This window comes from Monodon monoceros, unplaced genomic scaffold (genome assembly GCF_005190385.1).
Source record: "Monodon monoceros isolate NGI ecotype Baffin Bay Population unplaced genomic scaffold, NGI_Narwhal_1 Super_Scaffold_1, whole genome shotgun sequence".
Taxonomy (NCBI): Eukaryota; Metazoa; Chordata; class Mammalia; order Artiodactyla; family Monodontidae; genus Monodon; species Monodon monoceros.
This window is the reverse complement of record NW_021703765.1, coordinates 9,955,233-9,976,810: the sequence shown is the minus strand read 5'-3', so window position 1 is coordinate 9,976,810 and position 21,578 is coordinate 9,955,233. Positions and strand designations below refer to the sequence as shown.

At 33.6% G+C, this 21,578-nt stretch overlaps 1 protein-coding gene across 3 annotated transcripts in view; it reads right to left on the bottom strand.

The window, feature by feature from the left end:
* CDH19 (cadherin 19) overlaps positions 1-21,578 on the bottom strand; it is a 49,986-nt gene that overhangs the window by 2,545 nt on the left and 25,863 nt on the right. Inside the window, exons 9-10 of one of the 3 annotated variants that reach the window (XR_003794385.1) lie at positions 3,460-3,574; positions 1,111-1,337 (exon numbers count right to left, since the gene is read on the bottom strand). The exons of 1 other annotated variant lie outside the window; for it this stretch is intronic. Coding sequence is in view for 1 of the 2 variants with exons in the window: in XM_029228032.1 (XP_029083865.1) it covers positions 1,111-1,365; positions 3,460-3,574 (370 nt within the window). In the remaining variant the exon portion in view is untranslated. Of the gene's footprint in view, positions 1-1,110; positions 1,366-3,459; positions 3,575-21,578 lie in introns of all 3 variants that reach the window. One more of the 3 variants, XM_029228032.1, reaches the window with a different exon arrangement.

Genomic DNA, 21,578 nt, shown 5'->3' with positions numbered 1-21,578 from the left:
GCTCTAAATTCAGTTTCATGATCAAAGATCATTAAAAATAATTTTGAAAAACTGAAGCTAGGTAGAAATGAAGGGTAACTTTGAATGGTAAAAGAGGAATGGTAAAAGAGGAAAGCTTTGAGACAGACGAGAAGAGTGAAGGCAAAGCAAATTCTGAAACATTTTGTATGTCCCTTTGAGCAGTGAGTTTGGGATTCCAGAACCCATGGCTGATACCATTGCTGTCAACACTCTGTAAAGTTGTGTTGGCTTCGATATGAAGTTACGAGGGAAAGCAAGAGAAGGATTTAGATTATATATACTGGTATGTTAAAGAAAGGGAAAATGTTTTGCTAGATGCATGTAGTTTTGAAAGCCTGGCTAAAACATTTGGGGCCTCATTTGCCTCATCCGTAAAATGAGAATAACTTATCTCCTTGTGAAAACAACAGCAGCAACAAAAACAAACAAAAACAGGTGGAGCTATTTTACTATTTCTTTTGTGTTTAGCACTTTAAGTAAGACCCTCTCTTTTACATTTTTTCACCTTAACATTTACTTCCTCAATGCTCCTAGGCTTCAGTGAGCTGCAGTATCATGTTGGATAGAGGTGTGTTATGGAATATTAGCACTTCATTTACTAGCTGCATGACTCTTTGTAAACCATATAACTCTTGGAATTTCACTTTCTTCATCTATGCAATGAAGGTGATAATAGTCGCCACTTCTTAAGGTTATTTTGAGGATCAAACTGCATAATTTCTGTAAAGCACTTAGGACACTCTCCTGGAGTATAATAAGCACTCAATGGAATCTCATCATTATTATTACTAATTTTTATATTGCTACATATGTTGCAATGTGTGTGTCCAAAACACTCTTAAAAGGATGGGCACAGGTATACTCATATACTCATAGAATTCAAGGATCATCTATTTTCAACCTGAAGTGCATATTCACTCTATTTTTCATTCACTCCACTTGATTTTAGAATTGTAACACATTAAGAAGGGCAATTAAATGCAGACACACACACAAGACCACACATACCATTATAATGGAATTAACTCTTTTCTATATTTATCATGTTACTGTCAATAAATGAAGATATGCTCAGTTCACACAACTTACCACATATTATCATAATGCAGAATATCAGAATAGCAATTATGACTTCTGTCCTGAATCCCATGGAAAGCATAAGATCTTTATTACTGCAGGTCTGCGTGCTACCAGTGTCATCACAGGCACAGACGTGTATGGTAAGGGTGTTTGTGCTTGTAAGTGATGGGATTCCATTGTCAGCAATTAGGATGGATATGTAGAAGACAGGCTCTTCTTGAAGGCTGAAACCAGTTCTATTAGTCAAAATTACAGCTGTGTTATCTAAAACAAAAATCCATGTGCATGATTTTTTCAATAATACAAAAGAAATTCATACCAGTTAAATGTACTAGAGGCAGCAGTGTAGAGATCAAATAAGTTCAAATAGGGAAGAGCAAATTTCTGATAAAAAAGACAAGAGATCAACTCAAAAAGTCATTATTGATTTTGACATTGCCTAAATCCCAATTTAAAAATTAGATAAAGTATATGAATCAGTTCCAAAATGTTTTTTGATAAATATATGAAATGTACATGTGGAACACAGAAAAGAAAACAGCATTTTAATTAGATATAATAGTAAATGGGGGTATTAGCATTAACTTTATAATGACAGTATCAGTTTCATTCAGGTTAAATACTCATGACAGTGCTTTTTCTAGTAGAAACTCATTATTTTCACAAATACCATTAAATACACAAGGTTTTCAAGTCATCTCCCTATCACAGCAAGTGATCTCAAATAATGTATTTACTAATAAGACAAAATAATTCATTTTACTTGGTGTAAAAGATTCTATTAGAATGTTTCATTTTACTTTGACATTATTAACCCATTTTCTACTTAAATTTCAGAGAATCGTTAAGCCTTGGTAGTACTGATTAATTCACCTAGACAGAACATTCAAAAAATTAACAAAAATAAACAATATATACTTCAACACATTTGAAATTGCTTCTCCCTCAATCCCAAAATATTCTAAATAGTCTTTTCCAGTGCAGTTTATTGTGTCTCAGTACTAGTGTTTCCCCCCGACTTGACTTTGATTTTTGGTAGTGGCATTCCCTGAAATATTTTCTGTGGCAATCAAACAAATTTTAGAAGACACAAACAAATAAACGGAAACATATAAATGGAAGACTTTGAAATAGGCAAATGCAAATAAATGGAAGTCTTTTGAAATGTATGCCTACTTATGACTTTTCCCAAATCACCTTTTAAAAACTAATTCTCCATCATGCTCTTGAAGTCTATAAAACTCTTGTAATTTTATTCACTAGGCAGATTGAAGAGGTGAGAGAGTTTATATATTTTTGGTATGTATTGCATTAAATTCCTTGTAACTGCAAACATTAAACCAAATCAATTATTCTCTTTACGTTCAATATATTTATTTTGTCCCACTAACTTATTTTATATTTACATAAACAAATCTAACCCACAGCTTATTTCTTATATTAATATTTGCATTTTTTAAAATCCTAAATCTATTTGAGTTTCCTTCACTGGGGAATTTGACAAAGGCAAAAGGAAAAGAACGTGTCTGCATTTATTCTCCCATAACAGATCTCCCCTTATATGGAGCTTAAACTCAGTTGTAAGGAAGGACAGCTGCAGGTGTTTGGTTATAGATGCTTGAGTAATGAATCCTACGGTGTTTCATATCTTTGAGATATGAAGCAAAATTAGAATAGAAATCCATGTAATGACAAAAAAATATTTTACTGAAGTGAAGGAAAAAAGAACAGAGTGGCTTTGTAAAAAGTTATTCCCCTTCTATATGGGAGGAAAAGGAATTCTGTCCCTCTGTACAAAATCCTTTAGAACATTTTGTTCTCAGGCTGATATAATCACTTCGTTTTGAAGGAAAAAGCATAGTCTTAAGCCAATTCCAAATACTTATAGCTCCTAATTAATGACTCCAAATATCTTTCAATCAATCAAGCTAACATGATTATATATAATCATGTTATATATATATAACATGATTATATGATTCAATCAATCAAGCTAACATCATTTTCTTCCCCAGACATGGGTTGAAGTTTGAGTTATGTGAAGACGTGAAAGGAACCATGATGTCAGAACTGCAATTATATTTGCAAGGTCATTCAGACTTTACAGGGGCCTATAGCCAAAGATGACTTGAAAAAGTGCTTCTAATTTAAAGAAATCCAGTGGGAAATGGGGAAATGATATTCCTAGGACACTACTTTGAGTTTTGTTTCCAATTTCCATTGTCACTCCTTGCTTTATTTCTCAACATTATCATATTTAAGGTATAGTATAAAAAGTAATTTTACAAATTTCCTTAAAATTAAACAAGATTCTCGAAGAAGAATGGATAGAAAGTTATTATGAGTGAATGGCATTACCTTGATTATCTATGATTGTAAAACTTGAGTTATTTTCTACCACAGATACATTAAAGTAAAAGTGGTGATCTTCTATGGATTCATCTCTATCCACTGCACTGATGGTCTGAATCACCTAGAAAAAAATAGGGGATAAGTTTTTTATATTATTATTCAGAAAAATGATCATTATCATTATTATATTCTTATTATTATTAGCTTTTATTAAAATTGCTTTACCAAAATCTTTATGGATATTGCAGAGGATATCTCAAACTGGTGGAGAATATGAAAATATTTTTTCAGGTTAAAAATATGTTTACTTGGGGCTTCCCTGGTGGCGCAGTGATTGAGAGTCCGCCTGCCGATGCAGGGGACATGGGTTCGTGCCCCGGTCCGGGAAGACCCCACACGCCACGGAGCGGCTGGGCCTGTGAGCCATGGCCGCTGAGCCTGCGCGTCAACGTGAGAGGCCACAGCAGTGAGAGGCCCGCGTACAGAAAAAAAAAAAAAAAAAAAAAAAATATATATATATATATATATGTTTACTTGCTCCTTTCAAAAGAACATTTTAATATTACATAATAAATAAACTCTTGTTAACAGAGGAGAAGATTTCCATAAGCTAAGTTCGTTAGAAAACATCCTCCCATCCTTCCTGCCTGGATTTCTCCCTTCCTTCCTTTTTTCCTTCTCCCTTTCTTATCTGAATACCAACCATTATGATTTGCTGAAGTTATATATTTCCTGCTTATATTGACAGCATAGCTGTGGTAAGCTTATTGTCTTACTAGAGTATTTGCTAAAGTAATGAGCTTTTAAATTGATTTGAGGAAGTAATGCATTTAAAGCTTAGGGGCAATGTACATGATTTCCTTGGCCCACAAAGATTATAGGAAAAGTGTTCCATGTCAAATAAATCCCTCTCTCTATCTCAGATCATAAAAAAGTGAAATAATGCAACTATGAACAAACGACAATTAGTTCTTTGCTTTCAAGACATGAAAGTGTCAGTCAAGTAGTTAATTATTGTCAAAAAAGAGATGTGCTGTCAAGATCAAATAATGAGATTGTGATTAATTCTGGAAATTAAAGTAAATTGACTATAGAAGTTATTGTTTTGAATTTTCTAGAATGAAAGTGCTTTTAACAATGTGTCAAACAAAAATATCCTTAGTTACAAGATGACAGACCCATAATTTATAATGTTACACTTCAAAGGGTATCTCCCCACATGCATAAAGAACCTTGTGAAACTAATGCAATTTGTACATTATTTCTCTACATTGATTTATCTTTTCCCTCATAACACATTCTTAATTAAATCATAATCATGTAGTGTTAATTAAATAATCTAATAAAAGAAAACATTTTTATTCAATTCATGCCTACAATAATAAATGTTCATCGTATGAGGATAATTATTTTATTCTGGGTTATTATAAGATTTTGTATAGCCAGGGCAAAGGGCAAGGACCTGGAAGTCTGATACTCTGAATTCTGCCTTTACCACTTAATTTTCTAAGCTTAAAAACTGGAGATACTTTTTTTTTTTTAACTTTTTAATTTTTTTGGCCGCATCGCACGTCTTGCTTGTGGGATCTTAGATCCCTAACTAGGGATCAAGCCTGTGCCCCCTCCACTGGAAGCACGAATTCTTAACCACTGGACCGCCAGACGATTCACTTTGCTGTACACCTGAAACTAACACAACATTGTAAATCAACTATGCTCCAATAACATTTTTTTTTTAAATGGAGATACTAATACTTAACTTTTAGGATTCATTTTTAGGATTCAACGTCTTAGCTTGTCAAAGTGCTTGTCATATAAGCAGTACATATTTTTACGTGTTTTTTTCGGGAAAACATTGTCTTGTTGGGATTTGCATAGGATGGTGTCCTGAATACTGTGAGTAATCCTGTTATATATATATTTGCTCAATTAAGATGGATAGCAAATTGTAAAAAAAAATCACGTTTATCTTGTTGGCATGTGCAGCCTTGATGTTTAGACAAGGAATAATTTATCTTACTACCTGACTTTCTGTTTTAGACACATGCCTCTGACTAAATGTTGAAAATGTTTTCCCTTCCTGTATGAAGGCTCAAGAACACTAGAGAGATTTTGACTTTGTATATATTTTTAAATACTTTAAAAACCAAACTACCAGGGTGAGTTGTGACAAAGCGAGAGAGAGGCATGGACATATATACACTACCAAACCTAAGGTAGATAGCTAGTGGGAAGCAGCCGCATAGCACAAGGAGATCAGCTCGGTGCTTTGTGACCGCCTGGAGGGGTGGGATAGGGAGGGTGGGAGGGAGGGAGACGCAAGAGGGAAGAGATATGGGAACATATGTATATGTATAACTGATTCACTTTGTTATAAAGCAGAAACTAACACACCATTGTAAAGCAATTATACCCCAATAAAGATGTTAAAAACCAAACTACCCTATACATATGTATAGGTAAATGGAATATGTACAGGTTTCTCCTGCCTTTTTCAGTGAACATACCTCCACTTATAAATTGCTTTGTAAACTGGGTTTCCATATGTTTTATTGGGTTCCACCACTTTACAAAAATAGGAACCCACTGACATAATAGAATCAGTCACATAGTGGGTATCATTAATTCTACTGAACCAACCTCGAACACGTATATTTTTCTTGAAAACGCAAATCTCTAAAAAGGGGTCAACATTAATATACCTTCAAGTCTTTTTTTTTTTTTTTTTTTTTTTTGCGGTACACGAGCCTCTCACTGCTGTGGCCTCTCCTCCCGTTGTGGAGCACAGGCTCTGGACGCACAGGCTTAGCAGCCATGGCTCACGGGCCCAGCCACTCCGTGGCATGTGGGATCTTCCCGGACCGGGGCATGAACCCATGTCCCCTGCATCGGCAGGCGGACTCTCAACCACTGCGCCATCAGGGAAGCCCTACCTTCAAGTCTTGAGTGAGGATATTGATTTTTTATTTTAATATAACAATGGAAAGTTTTTCATTTTAATTTTCAAATAAATTTCTAAGAAAAATCCCTATTTGTTGCATTGGATAGATTTCTAAACTATATACTTATATCTACTTACCTGGAGCCTATCTCTGGCCTTATACATTTATGAGAGAAGCAAAGAAATCAAAATGTAAAGCTCATACAAAGAACAGCTGTGTTTGACAAATTCTGAAACTGTAGCTTTTTCATTTCTCTTTGCTCTCTGGGCAGAATTTTGTCCAATTTCCCTCTGACACAGTACATGTGATTTCCTGTCTATACTACTTTGAAGTCTACAATGGAAATATATTTTGTAAGCATAGAGAACCTAACAATAACCACCTTTCACTGAGAACTTACCTATTGGCCGGGGTTTGTTCTATATATTACCATAGTTGATCTTTGCAACAATCTTGTGGGATAAAACTTATCATTGTCCCAACTTCATATTTTCTTATATTAAGCTTCAAGTCAGTTATATATCTTAGGTAGGTAAAATTGCAGGGTCAGAATTTGAATGTAAGCTGATGCAACAGCTGGTGTGAAATATGAGTAGTATATGTGCCCCCCAGAGCCTTTTTTCAACTTTATTTAGATATAATTGACAAATAAAATTGTAAGATAAAGATAATCAAGGAAGACATATAATCATTTTCCTTCTATTAATTACCTTTCATTATGGCTTTTTTTTTTTTTTAAAGAGGCACCCATGGACCAGCTTACTAAAATGTCATTCCCAGATTAAATAGCCTGATTTTAAATCAGTCCAATACTCATTTCTCCACAAACTATAGGTATGGCCTTTGTTAAACATGCAATTTTTTGAAAGCTAGTCAATAAGCAAGTGTTATATACTGTGATTTGGAGCAAACAACTCAATTGAGTCTGTTTCCTTACCTTTAATGGCAGATATCAGTGAAACTACTTCCAAGGTTAGTTGAGGAACACATTTTTGAATTATTATGAACTATAAATTGAATTATAAACTATAAATCAATACACAGGTACTGAGTATCAATTGATGTAAATTATTAATTCCTTGAAATGTGCTTAATAAATAATTTCTCTCAATGCAAGCTATATTAATTAACCAAAAAGTAGGAATTGCAGTAAATGAATATGTGGAAGGATTTTTAAAATCTTATCAAAATTGCTTATCTAGTTAAGACTGTCAGTTCTTATAGTACTTCCAAATCAGATTCCACATCAGATCTGTTTGACAAAATAAATCTATAGAATTCAAAAAGGTTGTTGAACACCTGTTCAAAAGGTCAAAGTGCTAATTAATAACATAATAGAGCGACAAGATAATTGAGTCTGTAGTCTGTTTTCTTTCTTTGTTTAGAATGTTTTTAGGGGAAAAATGTTGAGATGCTCATGATATTCTAATATTTTGGTCCTAGACAGGGGCAGAGCTACTCTGTTTTAAAAAAATAAGTTTTCACAAAATTTTACTAGATGTATATAAAAGCCGTAGATATTGCAATGTTTTGCCATTAACTTGTAGAAATCTACCCATATTCTGTTACAAATTATACATTATTAGATTTTTATCTCAACATATTTATTTTTTATTTTCCTTTGACAAATTAAATTTTAATCAGTCTTTATAAGTTCACATAACATCATCATATATAAATTTAAAATTAAATTATGAAAATATCTAATTAATATCCCAAATGTATCCATTTAACAAATATTTCATTGACACTTGGAACATGCCACGTCATCTCAGGTCTGGGTGTCCCATGGTGGCTGGGGTCAAGAGTGTCTCTCTCACCACTGTTTACATTCTAGTGGAATAGAGGTAGAAGCAGGACTGCAAACTTAGAGTGTTGAGTAAGGACCTAATACCTAAAGTACAGAATAAAAGCGTATAATAAAACACCTAAAGTACATAATACTTAAACTTTTGGTGTCAGAGGACCTGGCATCTAAACTGAAATTAGATTTTACTTCAGAGTTGATTGGTGGCCACACAAACATTTATTTAAGGAGGGCATTTTACAGAGTTTGGACTTCACACCAATGGCCACTCACAAGTTTTAAACTGGGAAAGACAAAAGTATTTTTATTTAGAATCCCAAATTATTGGGGGAAGTTTTGCATTTTAAAAGGCTCATTCTATGGGCATCCTTAGTGTGGGTATGAAAATAGAAGACCTAGTTAGCAAGCTTGGGAGCAACCGGTTGGTAAACAAAACTCCTGGATGTGCTATACAAAAAGACAGCAACAATCAGTGATAGGATGTAAGTTATTTTAAATGAGAAAGTACATATAAATTACTGAAGTGTTTGCATAAACTGAAGATGGTACAACATGCTTCCAGATGGAGATACAGTTTCCCAGGTCCCCAATTTTCTCTAAGGGTAGGTCGATGTCACCAAAGTAAGGTCTTTTTATCATTTCTAAGAAGGCACACAATATATTCTTCTGACCATTGCCGCAAAACTTAAAACTGACTGTCATAGAAACGGTTTACGTGCCTACAGGCTTACCTAACGATAACTAATGAACAACCGTAGTATATCTCTGCATGTCGGCTGTGAGATCGGGTAATTCAACATTTGATTTTACAGGAATGTCCCTCAGCAGAACTAAGGTTCACTGCGCAAGTGTTGCTGGCCCTTGAGAGCTTAGTAAGAGTGGGGATAGGGTACGATGACAGATTACAGAAAAATTTAGGAGATGGAATCAACTGAACTTAATGATTGATTGGATATAAAGAATAAAAGCCTAGAAAGAATTAACGATAATATCCATTTGTCTTTCTTGCACGACTTGGTGAACTGTAGTCATTTTGCTGGGGACACTGTAAAAAAAAGGCGGGCTTGGGAACAAATCTGGTGTGACCATAGGACACCCGAGTAAGTATTTTATCTAATTAGTTGGACCTATAGCTTAAAATACAAGAGAAAGAACTGGCATAAAGATCTAGAAGTCACTTGAATATGAACTGTATTTAAGACATATTTGTGGAGGATAGCAGGAAGAGAGTCTGAAAAAAATGAAAAGTATAGGACACAAGAGAGAAAGGAAGATGAAGAGAAACCAGAGATCACACTGTGGGATCACAGAAATTTAGTCAAAAGAATACTTTTACATGGAGACAATGTCAATGTCTTTACATTAGACAGTGTATTGGTATGAAAGAATCTAAAAATCACTGCTATTACACTTTACTTCTGGAAAAGAGATTTGGTATAAGTCAAGATAATGGGAATCATTAATTTGAAAAATAACTATTTACACCAAACAGAAAAGACAAATTGCCCTAATGTCAGCTCATTTATTATATTCACATTTTGCAAACCAATGAAAAATTTTCTCCTTCCTCTCCTCCCCATTCTGGCCATTTACACACTAAGAAGAGAAATAAAACTTCTGTTTACCCACATAGGCCATTAAGGAAATGTCTGATTTCCTCCAGAATACAGTGCAGCTATTCTGCTATTTTGATTTTCTATAATGAATGTTATTATCTACCCAAAGCAGATAGATATAGGAGACCTTTTAACTTGTCATCTTGTCCAGCTGTTTGAGCCTGTGGGAAGGGGGATGGGAGTGATTTTCATAGTATGAGAAAACATATAAAAAATATCCCTTTTGATTTTTAATTCATTACATGTGAAAATCACAATATTCTGTATATATTGTGTCAAATAAACATTAAAATTAATTTCATCAGTTTCTCTTTGACATACTAAAAACTTTGTGATAAGAGCACTTGACATGAGATCGACCCTCTTAACACATTCTTAAGTATCGTTAACTATAGAGACAATGTCGCATGCAGATTTCTAGAGCTTATTCACCCAGCTTAATGGAAACCTTATGCCTGTTGGATAGCAACCTCTCCTCTTTTAAAAATATTTTTAAATGTGCCTTTAAGAAAATTTAAAATTCTGTCATATTTATTTGTCAGTATTTTACTAGATAATCTTATCTTCTCAAATAAATTTTCTTCTTTCCAGTAACTCTGTTTTGTATGTATTTTATATATTATTGTGTGGACCTAAGCTTCAGAACACTTTGCACTGATAGTGTGGAAAGCAGGAATTCCTTTCTCATTACTGTTTTAAATTATGCTACCATGTGTGTTTCAGTATTAAGTGAGATTTTGACTATTGATTTGAGTACATTATTTCATTCTTACTATTTATATTATGTGTGCATTTTGACTCATTTTATTTGTAATCCAAAATTTAAGTTTTGTCAAAGGACTTCTTAGCATCAAATGAAAAGTTTACACATATTTTTACATTATGTGTATATTATATCACTATATCTAAGGAAAATATTAATAGGTTTTAAAATATTGTTTTGTTATTCTCCTAAAAATACTGAATATGTTTTCTCTTATGGATTGGGCTTTTGGTGACATATTTAAGAACTCTTTGCCTAGCCATAGAAGAGAATTTCTTCTCCTCTGCTTCTAAAAGTTTTGTTGCTTTAGGTTGACATTTAAATATATGATACATTTTGAAATAATCTTTGTATAAGGTGTGAGGTTAAGGTAGAGTTTTCCATTTCCTCCCTATGAATACCCATTTGCAACAGCAAAATTTGTTGAAAAGACTTGAGAATTTAAATGTATTTGTGTATCTTCTCCCCAATACTGCTCATATCATCCAGATTTTCAAATTATTAGAACACACAAATATCATATTATAAAACAGGGATTTAATTTTTACTCCTGTTTATCTAATTATTCTTTCTTTTTCTTGATTTGCATTCTCAAAGGTATCATTTCATTGTCTTTCAAACAATAGTTTTGAAATAAAATAATTTGGTAAACAAATATTAACTTAAAGGAAGAAAAATGATAAATGCAATTTACTGAATTATTGCTCCAGAGATTTAAAAAAAGCTTAATGTTTCAAACCAATCAAAATAAATCAAGAATCTGACCAAAAAAACGCCAATAAAAAAAAAAAACCAACATCAATAATATGTTTATATTGGTTTTTGTAACTTTCAATTTTTATTTTATAAGTAATGGTTTCCTTTAAGCATTGAATGAGAGACATTAACCTGCTTCCACCCTCATCTGCATACACAGTGACAGTGTTGTTTCTATGCACTATCCAGCATACACAGACGACTCATAGCTCATCAGAATCTCTTTAGAAGGGTATGGGCCCCATGTTAAGAACTTGTAATGTATGACACTACTCTTAAATGTTTGCTGCTGTTAGTATTTACAAAATTACTTTAAATAAATTTCAATTCTACCAATTTTCTCATTTAATAGTATTTTTAAAGTATTTTATCTTTACTAACCCTTTTGTAGAGCAAAAGTTGTATCATTCTTTTTCTTATGAGAAGAATGGTATTCAGCATGGTTAGATTATCACTGAATCAGTAAGTGTGGATGAGTTTAGTCAAGTTCTCTTGCTATTACGCCAGGCAATCTTTCTATTATTGCTGCTTAACTGTCGTTATTGATGTTTCATTCCCACAGGAGGGGAAACATATTTGAATTACATAACTGATTTTTAGACAATAAAAAATACCAATCAGTCCATACCATGCCCCAAATTAACACTAGAAAACAAACGTTCATTGCAATCCTCTCTAAAGGACCACTTTGTCTCTCAAAAACATGAAACAAAAGAAGACACAACAAATAAAAAACAAAGGACAACAGGTAGAGAATAAAGGGAAGAAAAATTATTTTGCTATCCTTTTCATTTTTTCTCAAATGCTAAGAGAAGCAAATCCATCAAACTTACACAAATACACACAGTTATCATTGGAAAGCTGTGTACATGTATTGCTTAAGACTAAATTAAAAGTGTAGTAGAGGGCTTCCCTGGTGGCGCAGTGGTTGGGAGTCCGCCGGCCGGTGCGGGGAACGTGGGTTCCTGCCCCGGTCCGGGAGGATCTCACATGCGCGGAGCGGCTGGGCCCGTGGGCCTCTGGGCCTGCGCGTCCGGAGCCCGGAGAGGCCGCAGCGGTGAGAGGCCCGCGTACCGAAAAAAAAAAAAAGTGTAGTAGACAATGCCACTCAAAAAAAAGAAAAAAAAACTAGAGAAGCCTGAGTTAATAAATACTTTTTTTTTGACTCTGTGGTCACTTTGATGCCAAGAATGATAATTAGCTAGAAAGAAAATGGCTTGTTGTTTAGTTTTCTGACGTTCTAGCACAGTTAAGCAATCTTCAGTATCTCATAATAAATTCATCATTAACAAATTACCAATGTTTGTAAAACAATCAAATCCCGATTTGAAATAATCAAGAAAATATTGTATATATAATAGAACATGGTTTTAAGATATAGATATATTTGTTTATAAAATTTTTAATAATTTTAAATGTGATACTTTTGCCCTTCCTACTTATTCATAGATCTGCACTATAAAAAGCGAACCAGCAAAGCTCATGGAAAATCTCATGAATTCTTATACACATAGTCACATTATAAGCTTTAAAAAACAAGTTTCACAATTCAAAGCATTTTTCCCTAATTGTTTTTGAACCCAAGTTTTAAAAATTTGATAATCTTGATGTCAAAATAAAGGTAAGGGAAAATGTTGCTTTTATAGGATGACATTGATTGTTCTGGAATCTAATTGTTTCAAATTGTGCTACTTCAAGACTCATTAGTCTGGTTGTTCTAATAATCTAGGAGCTAATTAGAAAGACTGCTTTTCTTTTATTGGTTTTAAGGTGATTTATTAGGTAATTGGTATTCCAAAACATCTTTTATTTTGTTTGTTTTTCCTAAATTAAGTAAAATTATCTATATGCTTAAATTATATTTTATACTCATTTTTATATATTCACTTGGTATTTCTATAGTCATAAGTAATTTACAAACATGTTTTCTATAAATCAATTCATTAAAAATGTTCACTTCCTATGAATATTAGCAGTAGATTTTATTATAAAAGACTATACAGTAAAATGTGGTTTTGATAAAAATGAAAAATAGATTAATTTATAGTAATACGTATTATAGAAAATGATTTGGATAAACTTCAATAGGACCACTATATTCTAGGGAAAACATTCACATTGACAAATCATTAACATGTCATCTGTAATGGATACAAAGTACCTGTATATTTATTTATTGACAAATTTATTCATAGTATTTCCAAAAGACAGTTACTACATCAGTATCAAGGAACCAGCTTTTAATAAGATGATTTCTTATCAATCAGCATGCCCTCTTATATGTTAATAACAGAAGCACTTTTTCTTTCAGTTTTTGCGAATAATTATTTTCCCTCTATCTTTTGCCTTTATTTTAAATTAAAATTTATTGATATACCAAAAATGTATAGGATTTGTGAATATATTTACTTATAATGGAAAACATTTACTAAATTTGACACTGTTTTCAATCATTTTATTTTTTAAATAGAATTTGCTTCTTCACCCTTTGTCTTTTAAGTTTCTGAGAGTGTGTGATATGTAAAATTGATTTTTTATCTTTTGGGTATCATCACCTTATAATATTTTTCATATTAATTCTATTACATTTAAGAATAGAGAGTCTTGTACTAGTCCTAGGATTCAAGTCTCTATTAGACATTTAGATGAAGTATTTTGGTCAAAAAGCCCATGTTATTTGCCATAGCTGTGTACGTATATATTGTACACACATTTATGGCAGAACTATCCTAACTAATGCTGAAATATAAGTGGGATTATCTTTTGCAATTTGAGAAAAAATTATTTACCTCTAAATATTTATAAATGTTCTAATTAAAGAGGACCTCTGAAAATTATCATACCTATCTTTCTCTAAAATATATTAATTGTATATAACTGAAGAAAATAAAGAAACTTGCAAAGAAATAACAAAATGAGATGGAGTTTTCCTTACAGTCGTCTTCAATATTATTAAAAATATGAGAGAGAGAGAGAAGAAGAGAGCTAAGATAGTAGGGTAAGAGAAAGAGAGAGCAGGGTTTTCCTTGGTTTACATGGACAGATATCCCAATTTTATTTACTGATATTGCATCTACATTTTCTATAATTCTCCACTAAAAATATCACAGAATCTTGGAAAAATAACTGATTTGAGATCTTGAACAGTAAATATAAAATGATCCTATGTATCAGTCTGGTTCCAATTGAGAGAGACAGTAATTAAAATGAAGGAAGTTTAATATAAAGAATTATTAAGCTATAATAGGGGAGTAACTATAAAGATGTAATGAGAACTCCAAAGGGCACTCTGGGGTTCAGTGAAATCATCTAAGGACAGACAAATGTGGAAGGGAGACAAACTTCAGATGTCCTTGGAGGAGGTGTGGTTGCGGCATCTTGCACGCAGGGCAAAGGAATTTACTGGGCTAGAACCAGTCTACATTCTCCAGGCAAACACAGATAGTCCTCCAGGGTACAAGTGGGCTGGTGGTTGGAAATGCAGAGGGAATTGGGAGACCACTGCAGGTGCAAGGCCTGGAGCACACAGTGACGACACTGGCAGGGCTGTAAGACCTCCCCTGGCCTGGGCTGGAGTCCTACGGTCGCCAAGCGAATGTACATTTGGGACTTTGGGAACTGTGCTTGTGGTTAGGCAAAGCAATACATATATTTCCACACATCCAGCTAGCTGGTCAACCGTTCAGCATGAGAAAGGGAAAAGCAAAAATGCTACACACATAGAACCAGGAAGAGGAGCCCTTTTCCTCCTGCAGTGTGCATTCAGTGCCTTTTATTGACAAGACTCAACCTTGCACTCACAATAAAAGATGCTCTAATGGGCCAATCCATTATCATAGTTTCACAGTGCCAGTTCTTTTTAAGCAGGTACTGATGGATGAATGTGCAGCTAGGAAGCAATAAATTGGTAAGTGGCAGAGCCTAGAACATATTGCTGTACCAAAAACGATGAAAGCAATCAAAGACTAATAGGTCGTGTCTAAAGTACACAGAAACGGATACAAATTCTGAAGACATATTTTTCTTAACATTGCCCATTTATAAATCTGTGATGTAGATTGTTTACATTCTTTTCTTTTGTTTTTACTTGAGTGTATGTATGTGTACCCATGCAAACGCACATGTATTTATTATTATTATTATTATTATTATTTTTTTTTTTGCGGTACGCGGGCCTCTCACCGTTGTGGCCTCTCCCGTTGCCGAGCACAGGCTCCGGACGCGCAGGCTCAGCGGCCATGGCTCACGGGCCCAGCCGCTCCGCGGCATGTGGGATCTTCCGGGACCGGGGCACGAACCCGTGTCCCCTGCATCGGCAGGCAGACTCTCAACCACTGCGCCACCAGGGAAGCCCACAGGTATTTATTTTTTAAACTAGCATGGCTCTGGGTTTTTTGAACATCAAAGAGGACTTCTCTTTGTGTGTGTGGTGTGGGGAAGGAGAGTGTGTGGGAGAAAAAAGAGTGAACTTCACTTTGGGATTCTTAGTATAAACAAATTCACACCAAGTCCATTGTCCTTGGCACAAAGTCTCTCCTCAGATTTTACTATTAAGAAGTTTTATGTTTCTTACTCCAATATTTTCTAAATTACATATTCTCTATATTTTATTCTTAGCAATTAACTTTGGGGAACCTCAGGCTGAGAGGTGTATTGCAAAAGGTTCCTCTTTCTCATTATATTCCCTTTCTCATCTGCAATCAAAAGGTGAGATTCTTTCCTCTCTGCTTTCACCACCCAAATTTCCTGTTTGCCATCTGGGGAAGTATATGCTGTTTCTTCATCTTCTCTTGGCTTAAGCCAGAATTTACACTATGTGACATGTATAGTTCTCATTTTATGTTTTGATGGTGTAGCCACTTCCTTATTTTATTGATTATTTATTCTTTATTTTTAATAAAAATAAATTCCCTCTGAAAAATTTTAAACAGAATGCTCTTAACAATATTTCACTTATCAGCACCATTTGGTTTTGTTGTCAAGATTATGATAAACAAGTAACTTTTACTACCCTTTGTAATATTTTTATGAAACTTATTTATATAGATATAAAACTTAAAATAATTATGGTTTCTACATAAAAACCATTCAGTTACACAAGATATGCTTTATTATCTTTTAAAGCAAATATTTTCTGAGAGCTTAATCCATTAAGTTTTAACGTTCACACATTACTATCAAACATTTAGGAATGAGTAAGAAATTAACAGCACTTTTGAAAGTTTGTATTGGCACCCTGGGAGGTATGTATTAATATTTGGTGCTTTGTTTTAGTTGTACTTGAAGGAAGCTTACCCAGTAAATTTCAGACCAGAAATATGAGTGTAAGTTAGTCTGATTCCACATGTAACATCTAAGAAAACATGGGGGAAACCATGACAATCCAGGAGCCATGATAGCCCTAACGCCCATATTATTTTTTCTTTTTCCATGTTATTAAAATAAGGTCATTGCCATGTGCTAGGAAGAAAGTATGTATGGTAACGTTGCACATATTGGCAGAACTCAAATCGTCCGTCCATTGAATTGATTTCAATTCATAAATCATAGTGTATGTAGCAGTGCCAGTGGGAATTTTGAATTCCCATTGAATTTGAATTTGAGTGGAAAACCATTACAGGTAGCCATGCTATGTACCATTCTTTCAGGTACATATAGACCTGGGAAAAACTCCTTGGTTTGATAGTGACATCTATGAGCCCTCTAAGAACTATTTGATGATTTCTGGCCTTCCTCCTTAAAGGAAACTGATTGTAATATAGGGCTGATCAATGTGACTTATTCTGAATTTGAGCAGTACACATTCCGGGAAGGAGGTGAGGATCAGCTGTACTGACCTTATTTTAATTTTTGTCCTTAAAATTGTAAATGTAATTACTTATGAGTACAGAAAGAGAAAAACCTTTTTCCTATTTCTCTTTGGATTGAGCAAGTAATCTAAGGATAGCTAGTCTTTATGATTAGAAGGGCATTGATAAAATGAGCATCATTCTTGGAGACAGATATAAATGATAATTCCTGCTTAACCACTTATAATCTATATGATGCTGAAAAAGTTACCTAAATTTTTGAAGCATAATATACACATCTGTAAAATTATAAAAATATAGAATTTCATAGATTTGCAATGTTGGTTTACATTTAAACTCTTAGCAAGTCACAAGAGAACTCTATGCCACTGCATCCAATGGACATTTTTCTTCCACAGCAGAGTTTAACTCTCAGTATAGTTTTAGAGTTCATTGCACCAAAAATCAGTATTTGTGTTACTTTTTGAGCAGTTATACTTATTTCTAAACATTGGTATTTCATTGTTTTTACTTCTTAGAAGTGTCCAAATAATAAAGAAATATCAATTTATCTTTAAATAAACAAATTAACCCTATCTTCAATTACTGAATGGTCACACTGGATACTTTTATAGATCTAGGATACATTATAAGAACTTAGTGATATGATTCTTTTTATGCCTATTTCATCATCCTACAAATTTCATCATTACTTATAAAGTTTTCCCAATGTGCTTTTTAAAACTTATATAAAACTTGTATGATGAATGGTCTAGAAGGTTGATGCAACAATAAAATAAATTTTCCCATTGCATCATTCTCTTCTTTGTAAATGTATTGCTCAAAGTATTGCATCATCTTTCAAAAAAGATATAAAAGCAATGATACACTAACTTTTTAGTCTGATATTGTTCTTCATTAAAAACAGTAGAAAATTCAAATTTAAAATTTTACATCCATAATGACAAAGAAACTAAAATTGCCAGAGGAAGATATTTCACAGTTCTTAGGTGAATTAGAAGATGAACACCAAAAGCAGAAGCCAGCACTATAGACTCAAGATGGTGAAACTGATCATGTGAGCAAAGCTTTAGACTGTGAGTCCTCAGATGAAGATAGAACACATGAATATTTTCAAAATCAAGAATCAATGAGTGAACGATATGATTCTAAGGATAAAGAGAAAATATAGTAATCATCCTTTTAGTCATTCAATAGGAAGGATTTCCTTACAGAATATTTTTAAATGAGAATCTGGGCTGTTCTGTTTTGCTAAAATTAAATGTGACAGTGTTTTTTCATCTATTATAAAATTTTTGCAGCAAAATCTATTTGATTTATCCTGAAAATTGGTGAAGACAGAATGTATCCAAATGTAACTGGAAGGAAAAGGATGCAATAGAATATTTCTTCTTAAGTAGATTGATTATGCTATTTGCTTTTTATAAATCTAAAGATTAAATGCTCTGCAATCATGGAACAAAGAAGATAGCCATTCTCCAGCAAAAATATGAGTTGTAAAAGATTTTTTAAAACTTCTCAAAGTATTATATATTGACAAATATGTATTTGCCATGTTTGCATTTTATTAACATTTGATCAGGAGGGCCATAACATTCCCCTCAGCTTGACTCAGTTTCAGACAAATTTCTTCCTGACTAGAGACTCCTGATGTACATTTTCTTAGAACAATTACACTAGAAAACTTCTAATCACAAAATCTTTCTCTGCCCCTTTGGAATAGAGATAAATCTTCTCCCAGCCTTTTCCCATTTTATAATGCCAGATGGTCTTTCTCAAGGACCTGGAAACCATTCCTCTGAAATGTAATCATCAAGAAAGACAGGGCCCCTATCTCCCGGTCTCTATGGGAGATTGGGAGCCTAGCTTCTGCTAGAGTCAATCAGCAAACGTAGATGGTCTAATCACATTGACCAACCTCTCCGCTGATGTGCCCTCCAGGACGTTTTCACTAGCTCACACCAGTGTTTAAAAACTCTCCTGCTTTTTGTTTCAATAGATTTAAGTTCTCTCTCCCCTATTGCAATAGTCTCGACCTTTTGTAATAATCTTGGATAACATCTTCCTTGGCATCCTTAACAAGCGTCCGGTGCAATTTTGGTTTGCCACATTTTAATAAAGTTGTTTGGCACTGTCTCTTTATATAGCTGTGAATTGTTTATAAAATATATATTTTTAAGTAAATGACCGAATGGTGAACTGTGAGAGCTGTTTTTTCCCCTGAAATAGTGGGAATGGAGGCTATTGATACTTCTTCCTTCAAAAACTATCACCTCTATGCATGTCCACATCAAAAATCTTTTTGTTCCCTTTTTACCTCACTGGTCACACCTACTTTGTATCTTTTGCAGGCTTCTCTTCCTTTAGCAAATCCTTAAATATTGCTGTTCCCAAAGGCTCTGCCCTATGTTCTTTCATATTCTCACTTTATATTTTCTTCCTGGGTGACATCATATACTTTCTTACCTACAAATATTCTAGTAAGTCCCAAATTGTTGAATTCGAATGGACCTCTTCTTTTCTGCTTTTACCTGACCTGTAAGCAGTAAATAAAAAAGGTAATAACTCCCTCCCCCTTGGAACACTTTCTTTATTTGGTTTCTAGGCTCCCACACTCTCCTGGTTTGCTCCTTACAACTCCCAGTACTTACTACCGAGTATCTGGGTCTCAGTCTTTAGACTTAGTCTTTTCTCTGTCTACTCTCTCTCCTTAAGGGGTCTTATCACACTAAAGGTTTTAAATATCACATATAGGCTAATAAATTCAAATGTATATCTACAGAGAATTGTAGAGAAAAATACCCTATCATCGTTTCGAGAAACATAGTCTTCATGCTCTGTTCATTTATTCAGCTAATTATTATTATCAAGAATATCAAAATAAACTCACTCATTTATCACAAATATCTTATAATCTAGAAAACATGCAAAACTAGAGACAACTCGTTTGACAAATGTATAAGATCTATTCAAACTAGGTATAGATAGGGAGCAAAAACATGACGGTGAAATGCATGGATTCTGATGCCAGCACTTAGGATAAAATATGTCTCTGTTTTTTCTTAGGAAGTAACTTCTCTGGGCCTCAGTTTCTTCACCTGGAAAATGAGGCATGTAATATATTTTCCTCATATATTTCTAGAGAATTAAATGGGTTAATGCTATAGTGTTTGCTAGAATCATGTGTGGGACATTGTCAACATTATTTATTTGTTTAAAATTGATTAGATTACTTATGGTAAATTTGAGTTCAGTTTGCAATATAGTTAAAATTTAAACAGAATTAGATAAAGACATTTCAGAAAGGAGAGTTGATATGAACAAAACTACAAATTAGAAAGTGTTATCTATGTTTTAAAAAACAAGCAGTTCAGAGTATGAACAAGATTTTTTTTTTTAAATCAAGGTAGATAAAATTGTGACCAAATCAAAGACAGTGATAAATATGAGGCCAGGGAGTTTTGCACTTTTATGTGCTAGTTTTGGAAAAACCACTGAAGTTTTTTTTAACACTGAAGTCAGAAAACTGTGCTGTAGGAAATTTCATCTGCTCTGCCTTCTGCTATTATTTCCTCTGTACCTAATGTCCAAAGACTCTTATGATCATGCTTTCACTGTCAGTGAGCAGTGAGTAGAAAAAACAAACACTTATTTCTCAAAAAAGGTGATTATTCTGCTATATTATAAATGTACTGACTTCTGAGTTCTTGCCTAAGAGTCAGGGTCTGTGAAAAGAATGAAAGGTCCACTGAGTCAGTAAAGATATGAATGGATTCTAACGCAATTGTGAAGGGAGCTAGCTCCTACTAGGAATGTATATCTCCATCTTGCCACATGATGCAAAAGTTGCAAAAGGTTATTATAAACATTTTAAATTATGATTGTTATTATAAATGACAATTGAGGAATTAGGATAAAAGGTCCAGTGTAGTCATTGGACATAGGTAGCATTATTCTAGAAGCATTTATCACCATGAGCTAGAGCTCTGGTCTAAGTCTTTTACTGTGTAAATCATGTTGCATTCCCAAATCTTCTGCCCAACTCAGCCTGGTCAAGACCACTGAACATGCAATTTTGTTGGGTAAGTGGACTTACCACCAAGAACATTTACAGAACGAAATGTATAGCGTATGAAGTAAATTAAGCCTATTTTTTTTTAAGTTTGAGTCTACATTGTCCCATCAATGGGGTACTCTGAATACATTCATATTTACGTAAAGTATGTAAAACAACAAACCACACTAGTTTTATACTTTAAATTTGACATATATAACTATAAAATATAGTACTACTTATAATAATTGTAAAAATATAATTTACCTGACATATGTAAATATGTATAGGTTAGAAAATTGTAAGATAAATTGATTATTCCCCAAATTATGTGACTTTGAAGGAAACTGACTTACTACATTTAAAGTATCATTTAT